Below are 25,374 nucleotides of genomic sequence, written 5' to 3'. Positions count from 1 at the left end.
TGTCCTGAGCGTGGGCGGTGGGGTGACGAGTGTTATGATGGCGAAGAACCTACGGGCACATGCCTTGAGGGAGCCTCGTCCTACGGCTGCGGACTTCCAAGGGTGAGGGTAAACGTGCTCCGTATCAACCAGGACGGCGTGGGTTATGCGGACGCCGGTACGGTGGCCTACTTCGGCCCTGCCTCTCTCCTTCTTTGATCTTGAGGTCAAGTTAATCCCACTCTTCTTACAGTAGAAGACTGACCTCCTCGAAGGCAGACGCAGCACAGGACGCGGCCTCTACGAGGACTGCTGAGTCCAAAGCTGCTTCTGGCTAGGGCTCCATCGTGGGGCTGCAGGGCTTCCTCGGTCCCTGATACGCAGACCTGGGAAGGCTCCTGCCCCAGATGGCCAAGCCAAGCAGAATCTTCCTAGGAGTTAACAGACTAGTCGGGACAAGCCTTGTGGAACTTTCCACGTGAGACATCGAACCTTCAAGTTCACGTGGACTCTGGCTTCATGTTAACTAATGAAATCTCTCACTCAGGAGGGACAGAAGTATCCCTTGAACAGTAATAAGCGATTGGTCAAGTATCAACACACAAGACTACGGCATCAGCATTACCTTACTCAGGTGTGTGTCAGGAGTACCACCGTTTTCATTACGGCTCACCACTCCCCGTGAGAGAGGTATCAACAGAGACAGAAGATCCAGGAGGGGCTGGGAAAGTGGCTCTTCCAGAGGCGACGGGGTTTTGTGTTTTAAATCCGCTCCAAGCTACGGACCAACGACGTTATTAAGTCAACTGGGACCTTCAGATCAGAGCAACGCAGTACCGCCACGAGGCAAGGCCACCTTTCCAGAACTTGTGCACGGACGGTTCAAAAGCTTTGCATCGGATGCTGCTTTCACCAAAATTACTCCGAAGCCAAAAACAGTCTGGCAATTGGAATTTCCTTGACTCTATTTTAGTCTCAAAGGAAACCATTTAGATTTCACCGAGAGAAGGTTAAAGGGGATGGATGGTAGCTTGCCACTGAAAATATTTAGTTTGCAAAGGGATCATGAGTTACACATGTACTTAGAGAAACCTAAGAAAGAATCTGTGGAGTGTGTTGGCTTAAAAAACACACACATGGAGAAGATAGCACAAGTTTAGTGCGTTCGGATCTCTGAGTCACCACCGCGAGGGACCGGGCAGCGGCCGCAGGACTGAGCTCCTGCCCAGGGCCAGGCAGGAGACAGCTTCCAGCCGAGCTCACAGTTCATCCTTCGCCTGGCGCAGGACAAAGTGGTGCAAGGAATCCAGGTCTCGGCCCCCGCTATGCTCGCTGACTTTTTTGCCTCCGCGGAAAAGCAGCAATGTGGGATAACCTCGTACCTTAAAAAAAAAAAAAAAAAATTGAAAACCAACACAAAGTTGCTTCTTAAATAAAATCAGAAAAGATCCTAGAGTCGTGCCCAGGGAAGTCTATAGTTAAATTTTCAGAACGTACAGACCATCAAAAAAAGTACCTAAGAGTTCAGAAAGCAGAGCCTTGGGGCTCTTTATTCACTTTCCAACCCAAACCTACTTTCAAGATTAGCAACAAGGAGTGACTTCACCCTAGAGTGGAGTCTCGCCTGGGGAGCTGGTGTGGCTGGAGGGGGCCTGAGGCTGCATTTCCCACAAGCTCCCTGGCGACACCAGGGAGGAGCCTCAAGGATGCACACTTGTCAGCACAGCTCACCTTTCTCTAAAGCACCAAAAAAATAAAAAATGACTGGCATCTTCTACTAAGTAGACGACGTCTGTGCTACATACATCTATTCTAATAAACTCCAGAGGCCTCAAAAATGTTTTAAGAAAAACACCACAAATGGAAAAATATAGATTGCAAATCTTCTGGGCTATTCGACGGCGCCAACAGCTTGGAAAGAAGGCAACAGTTACATAAAGAAGCCAAGCCTGGCCCATCGGTGCGGCCCTCTCGGGGAAGTGTAGGATCAGATACTTTCTGCACTGAGCACTGCCTTGTGTCTGTGTGTGCGACGAAGGCTACGAGCCAGCTGACCGTTTAGCCAATGAGAATGGCCGCGCAGGTGGCGCCCTGCCCTCAAGCTCAGAGTCTCAGGTACTGCCAGCCTTTCGCCCAGGTGGCAAGGCCTGAAAACCCCCTCTGAACTGTGTGCACTCACAGAAGACAGCCTTTCCTTTGAGAGAGCAGCTCTTTTGCTTCTCAAATGGGAAAAAAAATCCCCAAAGGACACAAAAAACTCTTTGTCGAGAGGATGAGTTATCTTGGTTGAGTCCACAATACCAAATTACAGCTCCACTTGGGATCCGCCCCCAGTTCTGTCCCCATGAGTTTCCATCCATGTGGACCCACCGAGTACTTGCTGCAGATGTTCCGTTCCGCAGTGCAGTCCAACTCGGCGATCTTGACCTCCGCCAAGCCAGGGAATTCCTTTTTAGAGAGTTCCTCCCAGGTAGGAGCCAGGTTCTTACAATGCCCACACCTGGGGACAGAACAGCAACAGCTTTGTTGAGGTCCCGTCAAGCTCACTCGCCTGCACCTCGCTGCCCAGCCTGTTTCTTCTGGAGGAAGCAGCCAGCAGCTGCCCAGAAGTGGATAAACCGGCAGCTTCTCCCGCGGGGTGCGCTATCATCCCCCCCGCCCCCCCGCACCTGCTCGTCCTCTCCCATCCCGAACACGGAATTCAAACCCAAGCCAGAGCAGGCTTTCGGATACCCTGACTGACAGCAACAAGACGGTCTGCAAACAGCTTCAGCTTTGCAACCATCTCTACGATGCGGTCAACTGTGGGCGTTTTAAAAAATCACCTGAATGCCAAAAGCAGATCATATTTCTTATGGTCTTAAATGTTCAAAAGAACTTCAAAGCTTCCCTGAAGCTTCCGGGATGTGGTGTGAGCACTGAGGCCACTAAGTTTGGCTCAAACTCTCCTTCCACCTGTTACTATACCCCCTTCCTGACCATCTTCCCCTCTATGACCTGCTCCCCTTCGATGAAAGGGGCTCTTCTGTCCTTATACGTGATCTGTACAGCTTTAGGGTTTTTTTTTTTTTTAAAAAAACTAGAACATACGTGATAGTTTTAAAGGCATCATTTACTAGTGATTCTACTCTTTAAGAATAAAACCTGCGCAAGTCGTACAGGTCACTCAACTTTTTTTTCTCTGCCGTTACTGATTCTCACGGATACGCGCAATGAAACAAAGTGAGAAGCGAAAATGGCATGTGTGTGTTTGTGTTCAGAAACAGGATCTCTCTCTCCTCAACACTATTTTTCCAAATGGGTTGTTTCAAGACAAAGCGTTCTCCCCGTTTTACAGCTGAGGAAAGTGGGTTCAAAGGATTTAAAGGGCATCCAAAGCCGCAGTGGTTCACGGCACATCCTGGAACCTATCGTCTTCCCACCGACTGCGGTTGCCGTGGTCTCGGGCCCCGAGCAGCCCGTCTCTGCTCTGGTCCCCGAGGGCCACGGGCCAGGAAGGTCAGGTGACTGACAGACTGCATGGCTGTAACGGAAAGCTGAGCTCTACTCGATTTCTCTACAACATCCAGAGAGACTAAGGGGCAGAGCTATTAATACCTCATGACGTTCACGGTGTTTTCAACCCCAAAAGCCATCTATTTGGCAAAGTGCCCAGATCCCACAAAACTTGTGTTATATGGCCACGATAATAAGTCTCCATGTGTTATACGGCCACGATAATAGTCTCCATTTTTGTTTTTTCCAGGGCAGACTGAGCTTTAAATTAACCTCATTCTCCATAACTTTATGAATTACCACCAAACTTTAACACATATAATGACGTTTCCTTTTTCCCTATAGCATCACTACAAGTAAAGGTAGTATCCGCCCAACACTGAGTCCGGAGGGTTGGCCTATGGCCTGAAAAATAGGGTGTGACTCAAGCACACAGGACAACGTTTCTAATTCGGCAGCTACTTACCATGGGGCATAAAACTTGACGAAGGTTATGCCTTCTGCGATGGCGTCATCGAAGTTACTTTCCGTCAGTGCCAACACAGTGCCCTTGGGGGAGGGAAAAGCCACAATTCAAATACACCACGCAGAGCAGAGCGGGGATCATGCTTTGGGATCGCGGAAATACAAGTCCGTCATCTTTTAAAATGCTGTGATGTGTGCTCCGAGGCCACACACAAATACCTACACAGCTCACTTTTCACAAGCTCCACAAAAGGGCGGTGACTCATCATCACCGGTCCCACGGTCCTGAGCCCAGGAGATGCGGCGTGGAGGGGACAGGACACGTCCAGCGTTCTGCCCCCAGCCAGCCCAGGCAGGGTCAGGTGCAGCCGCTGTCTCCAGGGCTCTGGGTGGGCAGGGCCCAAGCATGCGCCTCCCGGGCTTGGAGCCTCGGACACTGACGGGCCTCCCTGAAGTCTGTACACACTGCTTTCCCCGCCGACTCTATCGCTCTCATCCTACAGATTCATAATTATCTTCTCTATGTGATAGAAGGACCTTAGTTACACAACCATAGGCAGTATGTGCTTTTACAGATAACAGGCTGCTTTCCATTTTTAAATTCAAAGTAAATGTGAAAACTGCTCATTTGAACTCAGGCTGGAGAATTCAGGGCAAAGGTGCCACACGGCAGTCTGCTCTAAAGCGATTCTATCTTGGAGGCTCTTCACAGGATTATGTCTATGTGTTTTCCTCCAAAAACGGATCTGTGATCCTCCCGTGAGAATATGGATGATGGGGACTTTCCTGGTGGTCCAGTGGCTAAGAATCCTCCTTCCGCTTCAGGGGAACGTGGGTTCGAGCCCTGGGCGGGGAACTAAGATCCCACACGCTGCGGGGCAACTAAGGCCACGCGCTCCAGAGCCCGCGCAACACAACTACTGAGCCCGCGTGCCGTAACCGAAGATCCTGCGTGCCTCAACGAAGACCCGATGCAGCCAAATAAATAAATAAATGAATGAATAAATAAAAAGAATGCGGATGATGTATCACGTGGCAAAGTGTACCAGGGCTGCCCCACTCGAGTCCAGCACCAAGTACCATGTGTCTGTGACCAGGACGCAGGGGCACTATCTAGACGCTGCCATCTTTATGTCCAGAAACATGACACCACACTCACTGAAAGACCCACTTAGTGGTGGAAAACCTCATTATAAATAGAAACCCTTCTGGGTTTGACAAAAACACCCACAGTATATAATTACACTCGACGTGGGGTGACCTTTACAACCACGACACACGCTCCCTTGACGCGTGGTCCCGTAACTACGAAATCGTTCGTTTACTTCTTAAACCAAAACTTCCACTTTTAACTAACACCCACGCGGTCCCCAACCTACAAGCGTCCCACTAGGGGCTGGGCCTGGGGGGCGGAGGCGCCATCACAGCCCCACCCTGGGAGGATGGGGCCGGCGGCTGCCGGCTCTCCAAGCCTGATCCCCGGGCCCCGGGCGTGACAGCCCCAGCGAGTCACGATCGCTCCTGTACATGCTGAGGCTGGACAGTCACCAGGGGGGCGTCCTCCCCAGGACCAGGGCCGCCCTGCCCGCCGTCCCGGGTAAGGACCTGGCGTGCTGTGGAGTGCAGTTGTGTGAACCGAGGCGGCAACACAAGCATTCGGCTTTGGAAGTACACTGACAGACAAACAGGCCTTATGTATGGTTCTCGGCTGGGAAATCCGAGCACTGCTTTCCTGGGAAAACACTATTTTGACTCCCCGAATAATCTCATCTTCACCCACGGCTTCGGCATCCGTTTCTACCTACAGGAGCGGATGCGGGAACCTCCTCGTCTAGACAGGCATCCGGCTTAAGCTCCGGACTCTTAACCTGTCGCCACATGCAGACCACCACAGCCCTGGAAGCAACACCTTGAATAGGGACCCATCGCCTCCCTCCCACCCGGCGCCGCCAGCCCGTCTCTCCCTGCCCCGCCTCCCCCATCCCGACTGTGCAGGGGGAGCTGGACGCCCCTGCCCACCGTCCCCGCATCCTTCGTCTCCAGATAGAGCGGTTTCCGTCTCGTCCACACAGGCTGCAGCCAGCCGGCTTTCTTAAAGTCCACGTCGGCTCCAAGCCCTCCACTGGCTCCCCGCAGACCTGTGATCTGCGGCTGGCGGACAAGGCCCTCCGGGGGCCAGCCGCCGGCTCCCTCTGCGTCCCGCACGGTGCCCTCGGCCTCCTCGCGCCCTCTTCACTCCTGCCGGCTGACGCGCCGCCAGGCGGCCTTCCCCACGGCTCTCCGGCCGACGCCGACTCACCTGTGGGGTGGCGCTCCCTGCCTCCCCGCCTGCGTCGCAGCACCGACGTCTTCGCTTGTCTCCCCCTTCCCACCCGCCACTCTCCACAAGCGGAAAACGACCTTATTCGCTTTGTGTCCTGGCGGCCTAGGACAGTGGCTGGAACGCGACAGGGCTTGATAAACGCAGAACGAACGAACGTGAAACCTTACGCTCTGAATATGTGAAGAGGACACCTCGATAAGTCAGCGATCGTCTGGACAAATGAAATAGCCTACGGCGATCTGCCTCTGACATTCCAACGCGCAGAGCCTTTCTGCTGCAGCTCTCTCAGGGGCCTTTACCACCTTGACTGCAGCGAGTTATGGAAACGAGCAGAACGGGCCCAAGAGGCAACAGCCCAGCTTTCACAGCAAATACCTTCAAGTTAGTGAGTGCTGAATCAAAGGGAAGAACTGTCCAGAAATGCTGACACCAAATGCTCACAGGATCCTTTGTCTCACACCCGCTCCAGGTTCTTTAAAGGGAAGCTCTGTCTACGCTGACCCCCTAACAAGCATGTGAAAGGAGTTCAAGAAAACGCTGTGTTGAAGAGTGGACCCCAGCCCACCAGGTGAATGACCGACCACGTGCTGTGCCTGCACTGTCGCTTGGAGGCGGGAGCTGACCGTGCACCCACCTGGTCGGCCGCGGGCTCAGTGGCCAGCGCGGGGGCCTCCGAGGGCTGGATGGGCTCCGGGGCGCCCCTCTCCGTGTTCTGGAGCTGCGATGCCACGTACTCCCTCAGCGACTCCAGATCCCGCTTCCCCTTGTACTGATCAACCTGTCCGGGACACAGGCGACACAAAGACAGGTCAGGGCTGTGAATCCTCAACCCTCCACCTGCCCACGCGTGACCCGCCCCCATCGGACGTCTCTGTCTGGGTGTCCCGGCTCTGTGGTGTCTGCTGCTCAAAGGTGAAGGCAAGGCATAGATGATCAACCGCAGTCTGGCTCTGGGCAAAGAACTTTACAGCGCCTTCCTTCTGCAGAGCTAAGCGTTTCCAAAGTCTGGGCGCTGCCCAGCGGCCAGGGACGAAGCCGGCATTTAAGAGCCTTACCAAGAGCGAGCGCTGACCCCTCTCAAAGGTCGTAATCAGAGCAGTTACCCTAGGACCGTCGATCCGGCTTATTCTAGAGTTAACCTGAGCCAGCTGAGCTGCTTCAGGAGTGCATAACGCCTGATGGTTTCTGTCAACCCGCCAGGCCTTACCAACAAAGAGAAAGACATTCTCGCTCTGTGATGCGTATTCCTTTAAACCAGTGCCCAAACAATCTGTGCTGGCAGCGCGCCACCCCTGTTAAACCACTCGACTGTTCAGCCGTGGTTAAGACACACATCTTGTCTCAACACTAAGACCTGAAGACGTACCTTTTTACCGTCTCGGAACCAGAGGAGAGCAGGATAACCTCGGACCTGGTTTCCTGAACAGAGTTCATGGTGCTGTGTACAGTCAACCTAGAAATACAGATCACGCGCCCAGTCAGTTTCTCCGCGAGCCTTGCTGGTAAATGGGCTCTTGGACACTCAGTACTTCTTCAAAGAAAGAAAATTTCTAAAACTCCCCATCTGTAGCATCTCTGCCAGCAAGTTTCAGCTTTTGGAGAGACTTTACCCCAAAATACACCTGAGCTTAGGGAGCAGAGTGATGGGATTTAGAGACGTGATTTCTTTTCACTCAAAAATGCCAGTTTTGGGGGAGCAGGTCAGCAGATGGAGAGAGGGAGCCTAGCCTGACATCTGGAGAAGGGGGCGGCCAGCTGTCGTGGACAGAGACCCACGCCAGTCACAAAGCGAGCTCAGAAATGTATTCTCAGGTTCAGGTGTTTTAAATAGGAGTATTTGGAATATAATAAAGATAAAACTGAAAAGACGTCAAGTGTTTAACACGCAACAGTGAAAACTTCACAGCCATCACAGTTTCCTAGGCGTCTGCTCTGTGCCCAGCGCCGTGCTCGGCATTTTACCGTCACCCTTACCACCGCCCCAGTCAGATCTCGTCTCGGTTTTGCGAAGGGGGAGACTGAGGTGTGGAGAAGCTGCTCGAGGGTGGCCGGCCAGGTCTGTCCGAATCCCACGTTTATGCTTTTGGCCATCTCACTGTGCTGGGTACATCACCTTATTAGCTACACTTCCTGAACACGCAGCGTTACTCCTGTACACAAATCAGCCCCCGGCAAGGTAGAAAATGAGATTTTTATAAAAGCAATTCGGGCAGGGTGTCTGGTAGGTGCTGGAGGATGGACGGATTAAAAGTGCTTGAAGGCCCGGAAGCTGCTCTAGATATTTCCCGAAAACCCAGTTGTCAAGGCTTCACTTCTGGCTTCCCTACGTAAAGTGGGAAAGAATTCCTGGCAGCAGGGCAAAAGCCAGGGCTCCCCACGGGCGGGTCTTCTGCACGCAGGCTGCGCACAGGGTGTGAGCACAGAGCCCAAGGTCCTTTTAGGAAAGAGCTCTTGGGTGATTTCGACTGTGGATGGTCTCCAAGTACGTCCAGTGAATGTTCTCTAAGGCTCTGCCCCATATCTTTGCAGAAAGGGCTCTGGGGCTGCCAATTCAGAATTGGCCATTGCTTCAAAATAAACAAAGGAGCCAAAGCCATAATTTATCTCTAGACTGTGGAAAAGCCAGCACACTCGAAACCCGGCTGCCATCTGTGAAGGTGAAATGAATTATCAAGTGGCATGCTAAATGGAATTAATAAATCAAGTTTGCGACTTTGTGCACAGAACGAGTAACGGGCTGCTCAGCTAATTAATCCAGCCAAAGGCGGTCTATTTCCGGTTTAATAAGGGCTTTCACTTACCTTGCCAATCTTGACGGTTTCGGAATGTTCAAGGCCCAGAGCCAGCTGCTCCCAGGTCGGAGCCAGAGCTTTGCAGTGACCACACCACGGGGCGAAGAACTTGATAAAGTGGTCTCCTTCGGGGGTGGGGGAGGAAGGCGGGGGAGGGGAGAGGGAGTGTGAGTTACACCCACCCAACTAGAGGGTGAGGGGAAGCGTCTCATCTTTGTCCTCCTGCAAAGCTCAGTTCAGCATGAACCCTTGAACTGGTAAAAAGTGACTCCCCATCAAATATGTCTCTACCCATGAGTTCATAACGATCCTTAAAAACCAATCTGTCATCTTTGGAGGACAACAGGGACCCAAGTCATTATTCGGAAAACGGGCGATAAAGGGAAAGAATCAGGCACTTAGCCTGTCTTTCCCACGTGAAGTGCACTGCTGGATAACCAAGTGATAAACGAGGGCAAGTGTCTCCTGCTATAAAAATGAAGAAGGGATGCTTGAATTACAGCAGCAGGCTTTGCATCCCTCGTGAGTTACGGCTCTAGGCGGTGACGGACGAGGCCACTGACGTCAGAGAGAGACTTCCCAGCTACGCAGTGTTGCTCACACCCCCGAAAACATCAAACAGAAAGTGATGGAGTCCCTAGATTCAACGGCCAACGCACAGGGCACAGAGACACCGGGGCGACCGCACTCCACACCATGAAGCAGGTGACGGCTTCCCTACGGCCAGGGCAGTGCCCTTCGGGGGGCGGGGCACAGGAAGCGAGCAGTTTTCTGTCTTGAGCCGGGTGACCGCTCTATGGCCATTCACTACACCCTACATTGTTTTCTGTATCTGGGTCTTATTTCACAATAAGATAGAAGATCTAAAAAGACTGAATATCACTCCCCTTGGCTAGGAAAGAAACAAGCCTCACAACACCATGATTTAGGCACTGAAAACTTTCACCTAGGCTCTTCTACCTTGACCAGCCTAGGGCCAAAACGGCGTCAGGCTGAGACCAAACCGAAATCAGGCTGTGGCCAAGGAGAGAACCAACCAACGGACGCTGACGTATGACTCAGGCTCAGAGTCGGACTTTGCCATGGCAACGCTCACCGCGGCATCTTGTCACCGCGGCAATGATGCGTTCGAGGGAAATGGGGAAAAAAACTTGCTTCAAAATCAATACTGTAAATCCACTATACTCCAGTTAGGAAATTTAAATAAAAACATTTTAAATATACATGAGCAGCTGATCTGCAGGGCTGAAACCACGTCTCCAGACAGGTGTGTCGCTACTTTGTGCTGTGAGGCGGAGACAGGAGGCCCGGCAGCTGAGTCGGGGCGGGGCTGCACCGCTCTCCGAGGAGAGACCCTCACGTCAGCAGCACGAGACCACGGCGTGCAGGCACACGGCCCCTCGGTGGGCGACCTGCTCGGGGGTGGGGGGGGTGTCAGGGCTGGGCTTCGGACGGTGGTCTGTCACGGGGTGGCCCCGGGAGCGCATGCTGCAGGGAGCCCAAGCCCGTCTCAAATTAAAGCGACTCCCCTTAGGACAGAAACCCTGTCAGAGCATCTGTACCAATTAACTAGCCACCTTTCATTAAAAACGGCTGAAAGCATCACCACAAGCGATGTCAGACCTTAAATGGGATGTATTTCAACTACCAGCAAGCAGGAAGCTTCAGGGCCGGACACAATTTTAAGCCCTCTTAAGAGCGTTTCCAACCCCGTCTCCCAGGAGGATTTCTCTCCATGGCAGCATCTGAGAGGGCAGGTCAGCAAGGAGGCTGAACGCACTTTCAAGCCTTTCACTGCTGAGCCAACACTTCCGAACGTGTGAAGAAAGGCCTTACACATCGTTAACGTTAGAAATCGTACTCAGGTCATTCTGACATTTAGGAGACTATTTTCAAGAAATGACATTCAGTATCGAAAACTATTTTAAGTGTAACGAACACCTACGCTGATTCGATTCGTGTGGTATAAAGGTCCCAATAAATTCTGGTTTGAACAGGTAAGAGAAACCTTTGTTTCTGCCTCAGGTCAATAAGCATATGATTAACATAGACAAACATTCTTATCCAAGGACGCACGGTCCAGCCAGTACACAAGTAAGTGCACCCACTCACCATCAGTGAGCTTTCCACACCTGAGGCTTTAGCTTAGTATTAGAACTGGCCCTTCCCTAAGGACAGAGACGAAAGGAGAAATCATCTCCGAGAGGAAAAGCATTAAACACTGATGTCATCGGGGTTGGGGGAGAGAAGCTCATGACAAGTGCCACCCATGCTGCGACCCACCAGCCCTCAAGCAGCAAGAGGAAAAGCCAGGCCCCCCCAGGAGGACGGCCCGGGCAGGGGTGCCCAGAGGTGCAGATCCGGTGTACCCACCCGCCTACCTTGTGCCACGTGCAGGTCAAAGTTGCCGGCCGAGAGCTCGTACAGGCCCTGCTTGAGCTCGGGGGCTCGGGGTGGCTCCACCTCGGGCTCCGGCGTCTGATGGGAAGAGACGGAACAAGGGTCACTGGGTGTGTGTGTGAAGACCCAGGAGAGCCCGTGGAGGCTTCTGTCTGGAACCTTCTATGCTCTCCTCCCTCCCCTGCCACCTCGAGGCTTCGAGGGACACTGCTGTGTTGAGGTGTCGCCCCGGGCAAAGAAGCGACTTTGTCACCCTTGGCAAATGCTCGAGGACCGATGCTCCAGGCAGCTGGGTGATGGCCTCCCTGCCCGAACCCGTCCTTTGCTGTCCCCAAACCCTACCCAACAGAGCAGACAAACTGAAGGATGGGCCACCCCAAACCAGCACCCTGTCCCGTCCTTTGAAACATGACCTGAGACGTCTTGTAGAATACAGAAGGAAGCAGCACCCAAAGACACAGAGGGAGCAAAAGGGACACAACGGGGAACAGGAAACCATCAGAGGACAGGAGGGCCTGGCCATCCTTTATCTATACAAACATAAAATCTGTGAAGGAAGGTAAAACTCTGAAGGGCTGATAAAAGAGAAAAGGTGACGAGAAAGAAGATTCAGGTGGACGGAAGGCAGCAAAGAGAAAACCACAGGGCAAACATGGGCTGTACTTTTAGCAAGAATATAGTTCATGGGGCTAAGTTTGGGACAGAAACACACAGTGAACGGACAAGAAGTGGCATTTCTCCAGTACCCGGCAGACACCAGTGTGACAACTAACTACTAACCACTCTACCACACCATTCGAAATGTCTCAATTGTTTAGGCCGACACAGCCACGGCCTGCAAGCAGAGGTGAAGACCACTGAATCCCCACTGTGCTATAGACACGTGGGTGTTTATTACTCAGTTTTTATCTAGTGGTTCGTATTTCTATTAAAAAGAATATCTAAGTTAAGTCTTTAAAAGCTTTCAAAGTGCTGACAGCTCAAGGCTGAGCAGTAAAGCACCATGAAGTTTTCTTTTCCACTGCTGGCCTGACAAAACTTTCAAAGTGCTAAGTACCCAGACAAAAGGATGCCCAAGAGTGATGGCTAAGTGAACAGTCAGTTAAGTTCCAATAACATGAAACAAAAGACTACATGTCACCCCGTATAAGATGTTCAAAGGGCTGCAGTAGTAAAATGTCCATTTATGGCACCGAAGGAGCATGTACCTCGGCGGCACGTAGGGATGGCCACTATGGGAACACCACAGTGTATCACAGAACCGTCGCCCTCCCCTCTCCCCGGGCTGGTGACAATGTGGGCTTACAGAGTCTTAAGAAAGCGATCTGGCAGTATTCATCAGGGGCCATAAAAGTGGTCTTGCTTTTTTATTTTTTGCCTTGCAATTTTATGTCTGGGAATATATTCTAAAAAGTCACTCCGAAGTAGAAGAGAAAAACGTCCTTTACAAAGATAAAAATGTTCCTCATAGCATTTCTGATGACAGAAAAAATATACATAACCTAAATATCCATGGACAGAGAAGAGCTGAATTATGGCAAATCCAGGAGATAAAATATGGTCAATATAAAGATGATTCAACTATATAAAAAGATCATTAACGAAATGAACCATGTTTATTTGATTATGACTGTTTAAGGAAAAATTACAGAAGGAAACATGGAAATATAGAAATTGGGGTACAACTTAAGAAATGGCAGGTTTTCTTTTCTTTGACTTCCTTTTATACTGCCATAATGCTAGGAAGGAAAAAATCTAAATTTATCCTGTTTAAAGATGAAAATGTATATATTAAGTTATTTAGGTATAAATACAGATGAAGTTTTTAAAAAGGTTTTGCTTATAAGGCAAAATTCACATTGAAAAGAATTTCGGTTTGCAGTATTAATATTAATATTTGAACTTTTCTATAATAAGGCACCCTGTCATCATTTCTAGCAATTATCTGAGATCCCCACTGCTCTGAGACACAAAGATATGGCCAGTGGGTAACTGAGGTCTCAGGTGGGGAGGGGTGGGTTCCACGTGGCCACGCCCCCGGGGTACCCCACTGAGGATGGCTACGTGAGCCTCAGCCTGGCTGCCCCGTCCCCAGCCTGTGCTTTGGGCTCCGCTCCCCAGAAAGACGTTCGGCTCATGAGATGAAGTCTTTCTGACACTGGCAGATGCTTTCGTGAATGAAGTCATCATAGAAGACTGGCTTTTTGCTGAAAAGTTTACTTTAAATGTTTTTGGAGACCATGAACTCCCCTTTAAAACTGGCTTCCGGGCTTCCCTGGTGGCGCAGTGGTTGAGAGTCCGCCTGCTGATGCAGGGGACACGGGTTCGTGCCCCGGTCTGGGAAGATCCCACGTGCCTCAGAGCGGCTGGGCCCGTGAGCCATGGCTGCTGAGCCTGCGCATCCGGAGCCTGTGCTCCGCAACAGGAGAGGCCACAGCAGTGAGAGGCCCGCGTACCGCAAAAAAGAAAAAAGAAAAAAAAGAAAAAAAACTGGCTTCCTCCCCTCAGAGGACATTTCCACCAAAAAAAAAAAAAAAAAAAAAAAACAACTTGAAGTTTAAACCTATGTGAAAGTTACACCTGCTCCTCCAGCTTTCTTGCCATGACAAAGATGCAAATTTACTCTCCGCGAGGTTTGTGGTTTTCCCTGTTGCCTAAAATTAGACACGTCTCTGGTCAACACTTATTCAACACCGTATGCCGACATTCTTCTCCGTGTGGTTCTAAACTTTTAAAAATGTGAGATAAAGTAGCACTTGGGAAGCAGCTGGGTTTCCGATTAGCTGTGACCTCTACACAGAATCTGGGGGACAGCTGAAGGACCACACCCTGGAAGATGACACCAACAGCATCAGGGCCCCCAAAAGAGCCCTGGAGCCCAGACAACCTTCAGGTCAGGGAGCGCCTGCCTGACGCAATGCCACGGTCTTACTCCAGTGCTGGCCTGGACATTACATTCAAAGACTTCAGATGCTCTTAATATTTTCATCAGAAACGTACAGCGTGGGCACACTGGCCATCTTTCTATTCCCGTCAAAATACAGCTCAGCCTCTGTGGGCCTGAGCAGTCAGCATTGACCCACGAAGGGACACTCACTGCAGGGCTCACGGCCGCAGTGATTTATGACAAAACTAAGGCTCCTAACATCAGCTGGAGGAGGAGTACAGGTTTTTCTTTGCAACACTCTACATGTAACTATGTCTTTAAAAAATATCTCAGTAACACAACATTGTAAATCAACTATACTTCAATTAAAAAAAAATCTCAGAAATCATACAGTTTCCCCAATTTCCTGATATTATCCTTACCACGGGGGAGGCCGTTAAGACATGGAGAGTATGAAGGGTATTGAATTCTGTTATCAGCAAAGCCACTTAGGGCCGTGGGGCTGAGGGTTGAGAAGAAAAGGGAAGATTCACACCGTGGGTACCGCCCGCGGGGGAGGAAGGGCGGGGGCCTGGCCCTGACCCTGGGTGGCCACGAGTCCATCTCGGGTGCTGAGGAATTACTGCGAGCTGAATTACGTGTGAAGGGGGCACGGAGGGTATGTAAAAAGGAGTAAGTCCTCATCTGTGGGCTGCATCCTGAAATATTTACAAACGACACTGACTGTGCAGCCACACGTGGGGCGGGGAAGCAGGGGAGAAAAAACAAGGCCCACAGAATGGGAACCACTGTCGAGGCCCAGGCGGGCACGCGGGGCCACCTTCCCTGCACTCCTGCCCACCATCCATTAGACTCTTCTTTCTACTCTGGTGCCTGTTTGAACTTTTCCATTACAGAAAGTTGTTAAAAGTTCATCTTTTCCCACTTACATAAGGTACTTAAAGGAGCCAAATTCATAGAGGCAGAAAACGGAGCGCTGGGCGCCAGGGACTGCCGGAGGGGGAGGGGAGTCAGGGCTTAACGGGGACAGGGTTTCCTTTCGGGAAGACGGGAAATTTCTGTGCATGGACGGTGGTGACGGCGGCACCACGTTCTGAACGTATTTATACCACTGAATCGTACACTGAAAAAGTTAACAGGGCAAATTTTATAGTGTGTGTATTTTATCACGGTAAAAAGAAAAACTGAGAAGAAAAGAAAAGTGAACCTTTACTTATGATAAAAGTTGCTTTAAGATGGTACTTAAGGCTTCCCTGGTGGCGCAGTGGTTGAGGGTCCGCCTGCCGATGCAGGGGACGCGGGTTCGTGCACCGGTCCGGGAGGATCCCACGTGCCGCGGAGCGGCTGGGCCCGTGAGCCATGGCCACTGAGCCTGCGCGTCCGGAGCCTGTGCTCCGCAACGGGAGAGGCCACAACAGTGAGAGGCCCGCGTACCGCAAAAAAAAAAAAAAAAAAAGATGGTACTTAAACTGGCCTCTTGACTACCCCAAAAATGTAGGAAGAAAGAGGGGGCGGCTTTGTGTGCACTCACGGGAGGCTCCTCGTTCAGTGTCTGCAGCATCCAGTTTTCCAGGGCCTGAAAATCCCGGGGACCCTGGTACTTCACAGCTTCTTGGCCAGGCTTGAAAAACTTCAAGCTGAAAGAGTAACAGAGGATTAGTCGCAGTAGATTTTAAAGCATTTCAAACCGCTCTGAGCAGAGAGCAAACTCGGTTAGCGGCACAATCACAAAAATGAGGTGTCGGCGGGCTGCAGGCAGCCCAGCCCTGCCCCTCTCTGATGAGACTTGGAAAAGAAAGAAAAGTAATGTTCTAGGTGATAACGCAGTCACTTAATCCTGAACTTTTATAAGTTTCTTACGTTATTCTTGAAAAACAAAAGCGGGGTGAACACATCAGGCCGTGAGTTAAACCCCCAAAGCTACGAGGGTTCAGGTGTGCAGAGCTCTCTAGCTTTCCCCCGCCCCATATTTGTTATCCTTCCCCGGCTTCAGTAGTTTTTACGTTCTGCATTTTGAAAAGCAATTTACAACCGTAGTAGAAATAGCATTGTTCTGCAGTAAATGTATTTCCAGGATACACTGTCAGCTCTTCAACTCTTACAACGCATGAATATCCAGCTACTGTGAGAGTTCAACTTTCCAACTCTAAGGACAACCTTGACATTGGTTGATATGGCCCGCTCACTTGCCCCCAGAGAAGGAATCTTTTCTATTTTACACACACGCTAGGTATCTGCAGACAGAGCAAGGGGCTCTGCCTTTGGAGGGGAGCAAAGACATCACCAGAGGCCGAGATGAACACGCCCAGACCCTGTGTCACTCCACTGGTGACGGGACAACACGGTCCAGATAAAACTTAACAGAAGGCGTCAAGGAAGGTGGGGAGGGGAGGGAATAATTCTTCTATTGACAGAATTAATAGAGGGTGGCAGGATGGAGGGGGAAATGTGGCTACTGACAGGTAACAAACACAGGCTAGCATTCAGGGGCGAGCCTACTCATCTAAAACACCCCTAACGCTTCCTGGCACGTACGTGGGTTTTGTTAGGAGACGCCCAATGCACAGTGTCAGGGGAGTGCCAGAAGTTAAGATACGCAGAAATCAAACTGTGGGTTTGGATAGCTAGCCCCACAAAGGTCTTAAAATGAAGTTTCACACCAAACAAGAAAACCAACACACTGGCTGTAGAAGGCATTCAGGTGAAAATGGGCTTACTGGCCTCACCCAGAAGCTCACATCCTGTGATGGGCTAGGGGACATCCCAATGTGTCTCCAGTGAAGAATATATGTCCCCTGCCCTAGCAGCTTATACTCATAGAGCCATGACCAAAAGACGCAATCTAACTCGATTCGGCCAGTATGTCCCTTCCTTCACGAAGTGTAACATTTCAAGTGACTCCAGAGCAGGCTCTCAGACTGTGAACACCCGCATCCACCCCTTGAGACGCTCTAGAAACGGAAGCTGTGCCCACAAAGGACTAGAGGCGGCTACTGTCCCTCTCCACTCCCTCCCTCTCGCCCCAGTACCTCCCGCCACCAAAGCGCTTCAGGATGGAAAAGAGTGGATCCTCAAAACATCAGAAAGGAATAAAGACGCAGACGTAGAGAATGGCCTTGAGGGCAAGGGGGGCGGGGAAGGGGAAGCTGGGATGAAGTGAGAGAGTGGCACTGACATGTATACACTACCAAACGTGAAATCGATAGCTAGTGGGAAGCAGCCGCATAGCACAGGGAGATCAGCTCGGTGCTTTGTGACCAGCTAGAGGGGTGGGACAGGGAGGGTGGGAGGGAGGCTCAAGAGGGAGGGGATATGGGGATATACATATGCATATAGCTGATTCACTTTGTTGTACAGCAGAAACTAACACACCACTGTAAAGCAATTATACTCCAATAAAGATGTTTAAAAAAAAAAAGAAAGAAAATCTGAAGGCTTAAATATTAATTGTAACAATAAAACTATATAAGAATTTTTTAAAAATCAGAAATCAGAGCAGGCGTTGTTGAACCCATCCTCCATTCCTTTGCTAAGGTTAAAATACAGTAAAACCTAATCTGGGACTTTTCCCTCATGTGGTGTACACCGAGCGAAGCAAAACTAGTTTTTAAAATCTCTTCCTGTTGTTGGATTAAAAATCTTTCTAACCAGCTCGAGTCTGAGATTCTGGTTGAGTTCACAGAGCCTAGGGAGGGCACAGCTTCCCTCACGGGGCATCTGACTTCATTCCCACTGTACATGGAGGTGAGGGCAGCAATGCAGAGCAGGCCACGGGGTTCATGCCCCAAGTATAGCCCCAAACTCTTCTGCTGTTACCAAACCTCCACATGGGCACTTGTTTTCCTGGTGACCCGTTCTTCAGTCAAGGAGACTGCAGGGAAAGATCCCCATTGCTGGGTCCCTCTGGAAAACAGCAATGATGGAAGTTCTACTACGATAGATGAGATGGTGTTATGGGTCGAATTGTGTCCCCAAAAAGTTCTGCTGAAGTCCTAACCCGCGCTACCATGGAATGTGACCCTATTTGGAAACAGGATTTGCACGGAGGCAATCAAGTTAAAATGCGGTCGTGAAGGTGGGCCCTAATCCAGTACGTACAGAAAGGGGAGATTCAGACACAGAGAGAGACAAGCAAACAGCAGAAGGCCAAGTCCAGGAGCAGGACTGGGGTGACGCTTCTGCAGGGCAAGGAACACTGAGGGCTGCCCTCCAACCACCAGGGGCCAGGAAGAGGCAGGGAAGGACCCCTGACAGGTTTCAGAGGCAGCACGGCACTGCCGATGCCTTGATCTCGGGCTTCTGGCCTCCGGAACTGTGAGAGAATACGTTTCTATTCTTTCCAGTGGCATTCTGCGTGGCAGCCCTAGGGAACCTCCTTCAGCCCTGCCCCTGCCAGCATTTTCCCAGGTGATAAAGATTCTTTACTGGCTCAACAGCAAGACCTCGAAACATCTTCCCGAGTGTAGGCAGCCTTCTCCAGGGACCTGGGAACCCCAACTCCCTCCCTCTCCAATCCTTTACTCCAGTTAAAGGTGACAAGGGAGGGATGATCTGAAAGCTAATGTGCTGACACCCCGCTCCGCAACCCGCCTCAGCATTTACATCATCATCTGATCCAGGCCTCGAAACATCCCTAGAAGTAAAAGCTCACACAGGTTCACCTGTGAATGCCCTAAGGCCACGACATGTTACGCAGCATGCCCCTACCTCCCGCATTCTGTGAACAAAATCTGTTCTCGGGCTGTGACGAGGTTCCTTCCCGAACCACGTAGTGGTAGCTCATTGTACTGTATAGTTCTTTTTAACAACACAAAACCAGTGCATGCTTTTCTAGGGGAGACCGTATCTTCTAAAAAACAAATCAGGACACCTGATCCAACATGGATCTTTCGGTATCTGTGAACAGCATCTGTGCAGTAACTGAATGGTGCAGCCAGAGAGCTCGTACGACTGGGTGCAGGTGGAACCCTCTACTCTCTCCCTGACACTTGCCTTCTCAGCCCTATGACTGGTCCTGTTTCACCTTCCCTATGGCGTGGTTTACCGTGCAGAGAGCCACAGGGCCACGCACAGCCGGCTGTTTCAGAGTGGACACCAGGGCCACCCATCTCTCAACAGGTAACCGGTCCCACTTCTCACTGGCTGCTGCTCTGGGATGCTCTTCATACAAGCAGAGTTTACTTTAAAGGCAACACAGTGGAGGACAGGACAGTGATGCCAACAGGTAGGTACATACAGCAGGAAGTTTTGTCTCTCTTGCTCTGATTTGATGTACACTTGAGTTACTGCACCCACATTAGCAAACAGTCACCAAAGCCCAAGAGTTCCAGGGCCCTGTATGGAAATGCCAAATCTCCAAAGGTCAGAGGAAACCTTAACATTATTGGGTATGTTCAGATCGGTATCTACACACGTTATCACACACAACGTCATGGGGGGGTGGGTGCCAGCGTCCTACTTCAGACTCAGAGGCTGAGGAACGTGGGTGGCCAGAGCTGCAGGATAAGTACACGGTAGAGCTGGGGTCCAAACCGTGCCATCCAGGTTCCAGCCCGGAGCTCCTGCCACTTTCCATGCGGCCTCTCAAGTTTGAAGAGCAGCTCGGGTTTCCCAAAGGATTGACTTCATTGGTCAATCTGAACAAATACTTGGGGACCTGTGGCGCCCAACCCCTCCCCCACCCTTCTGGAAACAGCATTCTTCCCTTCTGTGGAGAAGCGCTCTCCGCTCCACCAGTAAATGTTGAGTCTGAACGGGGCTGCCGTCTTCCGACAAGATCCTGCTTCTCGGGTCACAAAGATGGTTTCTGGAATGAACAGTCCATCCAAGCTGGGCCAATCGGCGACAGGCCCAAGTCCGCCATGGCAACAGAGAGATGCAGAGCGGGGTGGGGGGTGGGGGTTAAGTCACCTTAAGGGGCGGGAGGGCAGAAAAACAGACTTCCAGACCCATGGAGCTGAGTCTCAGAAGCCTTCCCCCACAGCCTTCAAATTAATTCCGTCTTTTGTTCATTAAGCCAGTTTCAATTTCTGTTCTTAAAACCAAAAAACTGTTTTAACTGTCAAGGAAGTAGGTAGCAAGTATCACTTGTCAGAACAGCTGCACTTTCTTTCCAACAAAAACAGCCCACGGGCCGGTCACGTGGGAAATAACTCTAGAAGGGAGGCTTAAGAATTAACAGAGTGACCAAAAATTCAGACGAAAATTCATGACAGTCGGTGCTCATCGTGTAAACGTACGTGTGAACGTCAAATGTGACAGGACCTCGTGGAGAATGCCATTTTTGTCTGGCAGACACATTCTTTTATAAACAGGAAAACTCAACTAATTAAAGGCTTTTCCCAAACAAAGTAAAAAAAGGCACCTAATACACACACGGTGTAAATATAACCTTTCCCTAACAACAGGGAGTGCCTGCTTAAAGTCGGCATCCCCTCACTCCTCAGAACTACAAAGAAGGTGCCAAAAGTTTAACTTGAACTCTCTTGGCCGAATGCAGCTGGCGAAAAGCCGAGGAAGACCCAGCGGATACAGGACGCGGGCGCCCATCACTTACGTGGGGTACCCACGCACGCCCTGGGCGGAGCACACATCCGAGCTGGCTGTGCAGTCGACCTTGGCCACGTACACCTTGGCGTCCTCCATGCTGTTGTACTTGTCTCCCAGGTCGTTCCAGGTAGGCTGCAGCCGCTGGCAGTGTCCACACCTGTAGCAAGGTGACAGTGACAGAGGGTGCCTGACCCACCTGCTCAGCCATTTCCTAGGGCAGTGGGGCTCTCTGATCCAACCCCTTCTTCACACTGCAGTGGAGACGGAGCCGGACAGCTCACAGTGTCTGCAGAATCTTGCTCCCCTGCTTAAACCCTCCGGAGAGACCCCGCATCGTTCTCAGCGTGAAATCAAAACTTAGCCAGGCGCTGTGCCGGCTCCCCCCGGATCTGGTCCCTGCTGACCTCCCACCTGACCTCTATGCACACTGCCCTCCTTCCCTTGCTGCCCACCACTGGGCCATGCTGCTGAGTTTCCAGGTGCCTGAAAGGGCCGTAGCTTGGCCGGGCCCTGGGAATCAGCACACTCTTTCCTCTGACACTTCCTCCCTCAACCCACCTGGCTCGTCCCTCAACCCACCTGGCTCGTTCCTATTTGTTCAGGGTGGGTGTCACTTCCTCCAGGAAGTGACTCCCAGGCTGTCTGGTGTCCACTCTCTTCTCCCCTTCTTCTGGAGAGCTCCCTCGCTCCACCTCTGTGGCGGTGGCTCAGCACGTCCCCTCGCCATGGCTCCTTTACCGTCAGGTCTCCTCTACCATGTAACCGAGTCTCCCCAGATGCAAGGCAGCCTCGAAATGAAATCAGCTCTGCATTCTCTCCAGTGAGAAGCATACAAAAAGCTTGTGGCCACCCCCAAACTTCTAAATCTGACATGCTCAAACATGCACTTATAAAATTCACGGTATGAATTTAACTATACACAAACACTATGGCATGTGGGTTCTTTTTCCCCATTCACCTGGTAAGTGTGTATTCATGATGTCTACGATGTAACGACTTGCTGTATTGCTTTCTAAAGTGTGGTAAGAACACCCAACACTTAATAACTGAGTTCATCCTCAACATAATTTCTCAATAAAATCAGTGTTAAATCTCCTTGCTTCCTCTCTCTTCTGACAGATGACCTCACCAGGAAGCACCTAAAGGAAGCACTGGAAAATTCTGCTTCAAGCTAACCTGTCTTCCCTAAGCACTTTCTTGGCCAGAGAAGAGAATCCTGCTTTATAAGAGGTTCGAATACAATATGAATCCCTTCTTTTCTGGAAGACAATTGTGAGGGAAAACCCCTGCTAGATTTAAGTATACATGGTACAAGAGACAAGCATCCTTTCTACAACTGGATCCCCAGTGTCTGGCACGTACTAAGTGCCTGGCGATCTCTTAGTGATGGATCCGTGGGTGCCGTGCAGTTGGCACTTCTGGGTTTGGACCTCTGGGGCTACAGCACGAACCTCTGAGACAGCAGCTGCGTTCACAGGCAGTTTGTGGTCACATAACAGAGCAAAGCCACCTGGTCCTTTTGAGGAGGCAGCTCCAACCTTGACCTCACTGTCACCAGGTTCAATGTGACCTGAAAACTGGCCATAGAGAAGCTATGACCTGACGCTGGCACAAGATCTACAGCAGTAGGACAGCCCTGCCTCTACCCAGTTCAGAGCAAATACACACAGATCGATGTTTTCATTAGCTCCTGCCCCCAAATCACACGTGGGCTCCCAACATTCCAGGAACTGAAATGGAAAGAGGAGGGGCAGCCCACAGCGTATTCCATCTGAGCTCCAATCTGCTCTTAAAGTCTAACTTTTAAATGTTGTCACAGAAACCCACACGTCTCTATTTAAACATTTCACAGCAGACTATTAAGAAGCAAACAAAAACTTTAAAAGTTACTTTTTCGGGGAGCATCCACCTAAAAGTCCGTAAGCCACACACAATGAAACATTACATTACTTTAAGGAATGTACATAATACCAAGTGCCCGGTCCTGTCCCTCACTCAGCCCAGGACTAGCTGGTGAGTATTACAGAGACTCCAAAATTAAAACTCCACTGGCACTGCACGGACCTACGATGTCTACATGTCCGTTTTTCTTTAAAACATAAGGGAAAAAAAATCCACAGGCAGATTTATTCCACAAAAATAGGCTTCACTTAAGTAGTGCATTTAATTGGAATAGCTGCTCTGAGAATAATACCCTTCACAAAGTACCTATCGATGTCCATTATGTTACACTACAAAGTATTTTCTATACCACTGGTAGTTCTACAAATTCAACTCTTGGTTCTTGGGAACTGGAAACACAATGTGTCTATGGGACAGCTCTGACCCAGACCAAAAGTGCTGATTTAACTCCAAATGAACTGAAATACAGTCATCATCTGAACATGGGGAGGAAGAGAAAAAGTTTCCTCCAACTCCCACCAGCACATTTTCTGAACAGGCCGTTTTTCTTGGGCATCTTCTCCCTATTCCTTCCTGCATCCCCTTCCCACATCTCAAGGAGCCTCCTCCGCTCTGGGGGCGAATGCCAAATTCTGCAGTAAAGCCTGCAAAGGGCCTTGGGCCCGAAGACTGGCTGGCTGCTCCGCCCACGGAGGACCCCCTTCAGCGGGCATCTAGGCCCTAGGAGGAAGGCACTCAGTCCCTGTGCTCGTGCGAATGACGGGAAGGCTTTCTATAGGGCAACCCACAGGGTAGGCGTCTCTGGGTTCGGCACCGAGGCCACACCAAAACCCCCCGCCCCCCGAGAACCACGGCGAGGGGCACCGTCTGCTCAACGTAGTAATAACTTTTCCCATCTCACACTTTGCAGACGACCAGGCCCCAAGAGAGCAGAGAGGAGCAGGTGCCAGAGGTCGGCCTTGGGTCCGGGGCCAGTGGCTCCCATCACCGCGAGCACAGCTCCCCACCGCCCCGGGGCTGCGGACGGGCCCCCAGAACCCGCACTGCTCTCCACCCCCCGGGGGAGAGCAGGAACCTTCTTCTGCCTGGGCCACCCCTTCCCGCAGGGTGGGAAATCACGCCTTGTGAGTCCCTGTGTTTCGATTAAACTCGCAGGCCGGAGGTCTGCCGTGCGGTGAGCAGCCTCCGAAGTCCAAGTGTGCAAGCCGGGCGCCTGGTCGCCGGGGCGACCGCACGTGGCCTCCGGGTCCCGGCGCACCGCAGGCCGCTGCCTCTGGCCGGCGCAGAATTTTGGGGCCGGGGGCGGACGGGCTCTGAGCTCCCAGCGGCCCCGAAGGGCGACGATCCCTTCCCCTCCCCCGGTGCGGGATCGGGGGAGGGGGCGCGGGAGCCGGAGCGGCGGCCTTTTCCGGCTCTGCCCTCGGGGACCGCCCCCTCCTGCTCCACCCCGGCCCTAGCGCCACGTCAGCCGCGAGCGCCCGGCGCGTGCCGCCTCCCGGCCCGGAAGACCCTCAGCCCCTCGCCGGGCGCCCCCAGGCCGCGGCCCCGCGCCCCCCGCGCGGATAGTGCGGGCCCGGGCCAGATCCGCACCCGCGGAGCCCGAGGCGGGCGGCGCGGCCAGTTACCAGGGCGCGAAGAACATGACGAAGTGCGCGGCGCTCTGGATGCCGTGCGTGAACATGTCGGCCGTGTACAGGTGCTTGGCGTGCGGGTCCTGCCCGTCCCCGCCGTCGGCCGCGGGGGACCCGTCCGCCGCCGCCCCCGGCTCCTGGGCCCAGGCGCCCCCGCGCCCGCCGCCGGCGTCCAGCAGCAGCACCAACAGCAGCAGCAGCAGAGGCGCAGCCGGCGCCAGGGCCCGGGGCCGCGGCGGGAGGAAGCCTCCGGTGCGCGCGGACATCACGGCTGGTTGGGCGCGCTCTCGCCGCGGCGGCCGGTAACCCCTCCGCACCGCCCGCCCCCCGCCCCCCGCCCCGGAGAGGCCCCGCCCGCGCCCCGCCCCGCCCGGCGCGCGCCCGCTCCCCGGCGTAGGCTGGGCCCGCGCGCGCCCGGAGAGCCTGGCTAGGAGCCCGCGGAAGCAGGGGGTCCGGGCCCCCGACAGCCTTACGTGCCGGGCCTCCAGCACTTCCTGGGACGGCTTGGGTTACTCCCGCAGGGCGCTGCACCTCCCCAAACCCAGGCTCTGCCCGCTCTGGCCTGGAGCGGGGCTGAGTGTTGGAGCGCCGGGAGGTCACTGAGGGGGATGTCAGCCTCGGTTCATCTCAACGTACACAAAGACCCCAGGATTTCAGGCAAAAGGAATAAAGAGCTGCTGTCAGCAGAATTCAGGAAACTGAACAGAATTGGCGGGGTTTACACCTGAATGAGTCAAATTCCTGGCTGGACCTCAACTGTGATTCTGGGCCTGAGCTCAGGGACTGATGAAAACCCGCTTAACAAGAGAAACGCGTGCGGGTGTGCCCTGCCCTGCCTTACCTTGAGGGTGAGGAGAAAAGCTCCAAGCATCCTCTTAGACACTAATCCCGCAGGGCTCCTCCTCCAAAAACGCCTGACTGGCGTCCTATGGCGCCCTAACTCCCCAACTG

The 25,374-nt window shown here is 52.2% G+C and overlaps 1 protein-coding gene across 1 annotated transcript; it reads right to left on the bottom strand.

The window, feature by feature from the left end:
• Positions 1-1,238: 1,238 nt before the first annotated feature.
• Positions 1,239-24,689, bottom strand: TXNDC5 (thioredoxin domain containing 5). The gene is made up of 10 exons (XM_065886082.1): positions 24,418-24,689; positions 20,898-21,047; positions 15,873-15,978; positions 11,436-11,532; positions 9,064-9,179; positions 7,629-7,715; positions 6,897-7,040; positions 3,941-4,023; positions 2,350-2,479; positions 1,239-1,361 (listed from the first exon to the last, which is right to left on the bottom strand). Exons 1-10 carry the CDS (start codon positions 24,687-24,689, stop codon positions 1,239-1,241), a joined length of 1,308 nt encoding a protein of 435 aa, XP_065742154.1.
• Between the last annotated feature and the right edge of the window lie 685 nt (positions 24,690-25,374).

This window comes from Phocoena phocoena, chromosome 10, assembly GCF_963924675.1.
Source record: "Phocoena phocoena chromosome 10, mPhoPho1.1, whole genome shotgun sequence".
NCBI lineage: Eukaryota > Metazoa > Chordata > Mammalia > Artiodactyla > Phocoenidae > Phocoena > Phocoena phocoena.
Note: the sequence above shows the minus strand (reverse complement) of the source record. Positions and strands in the feature narration are given on the sequence as shown.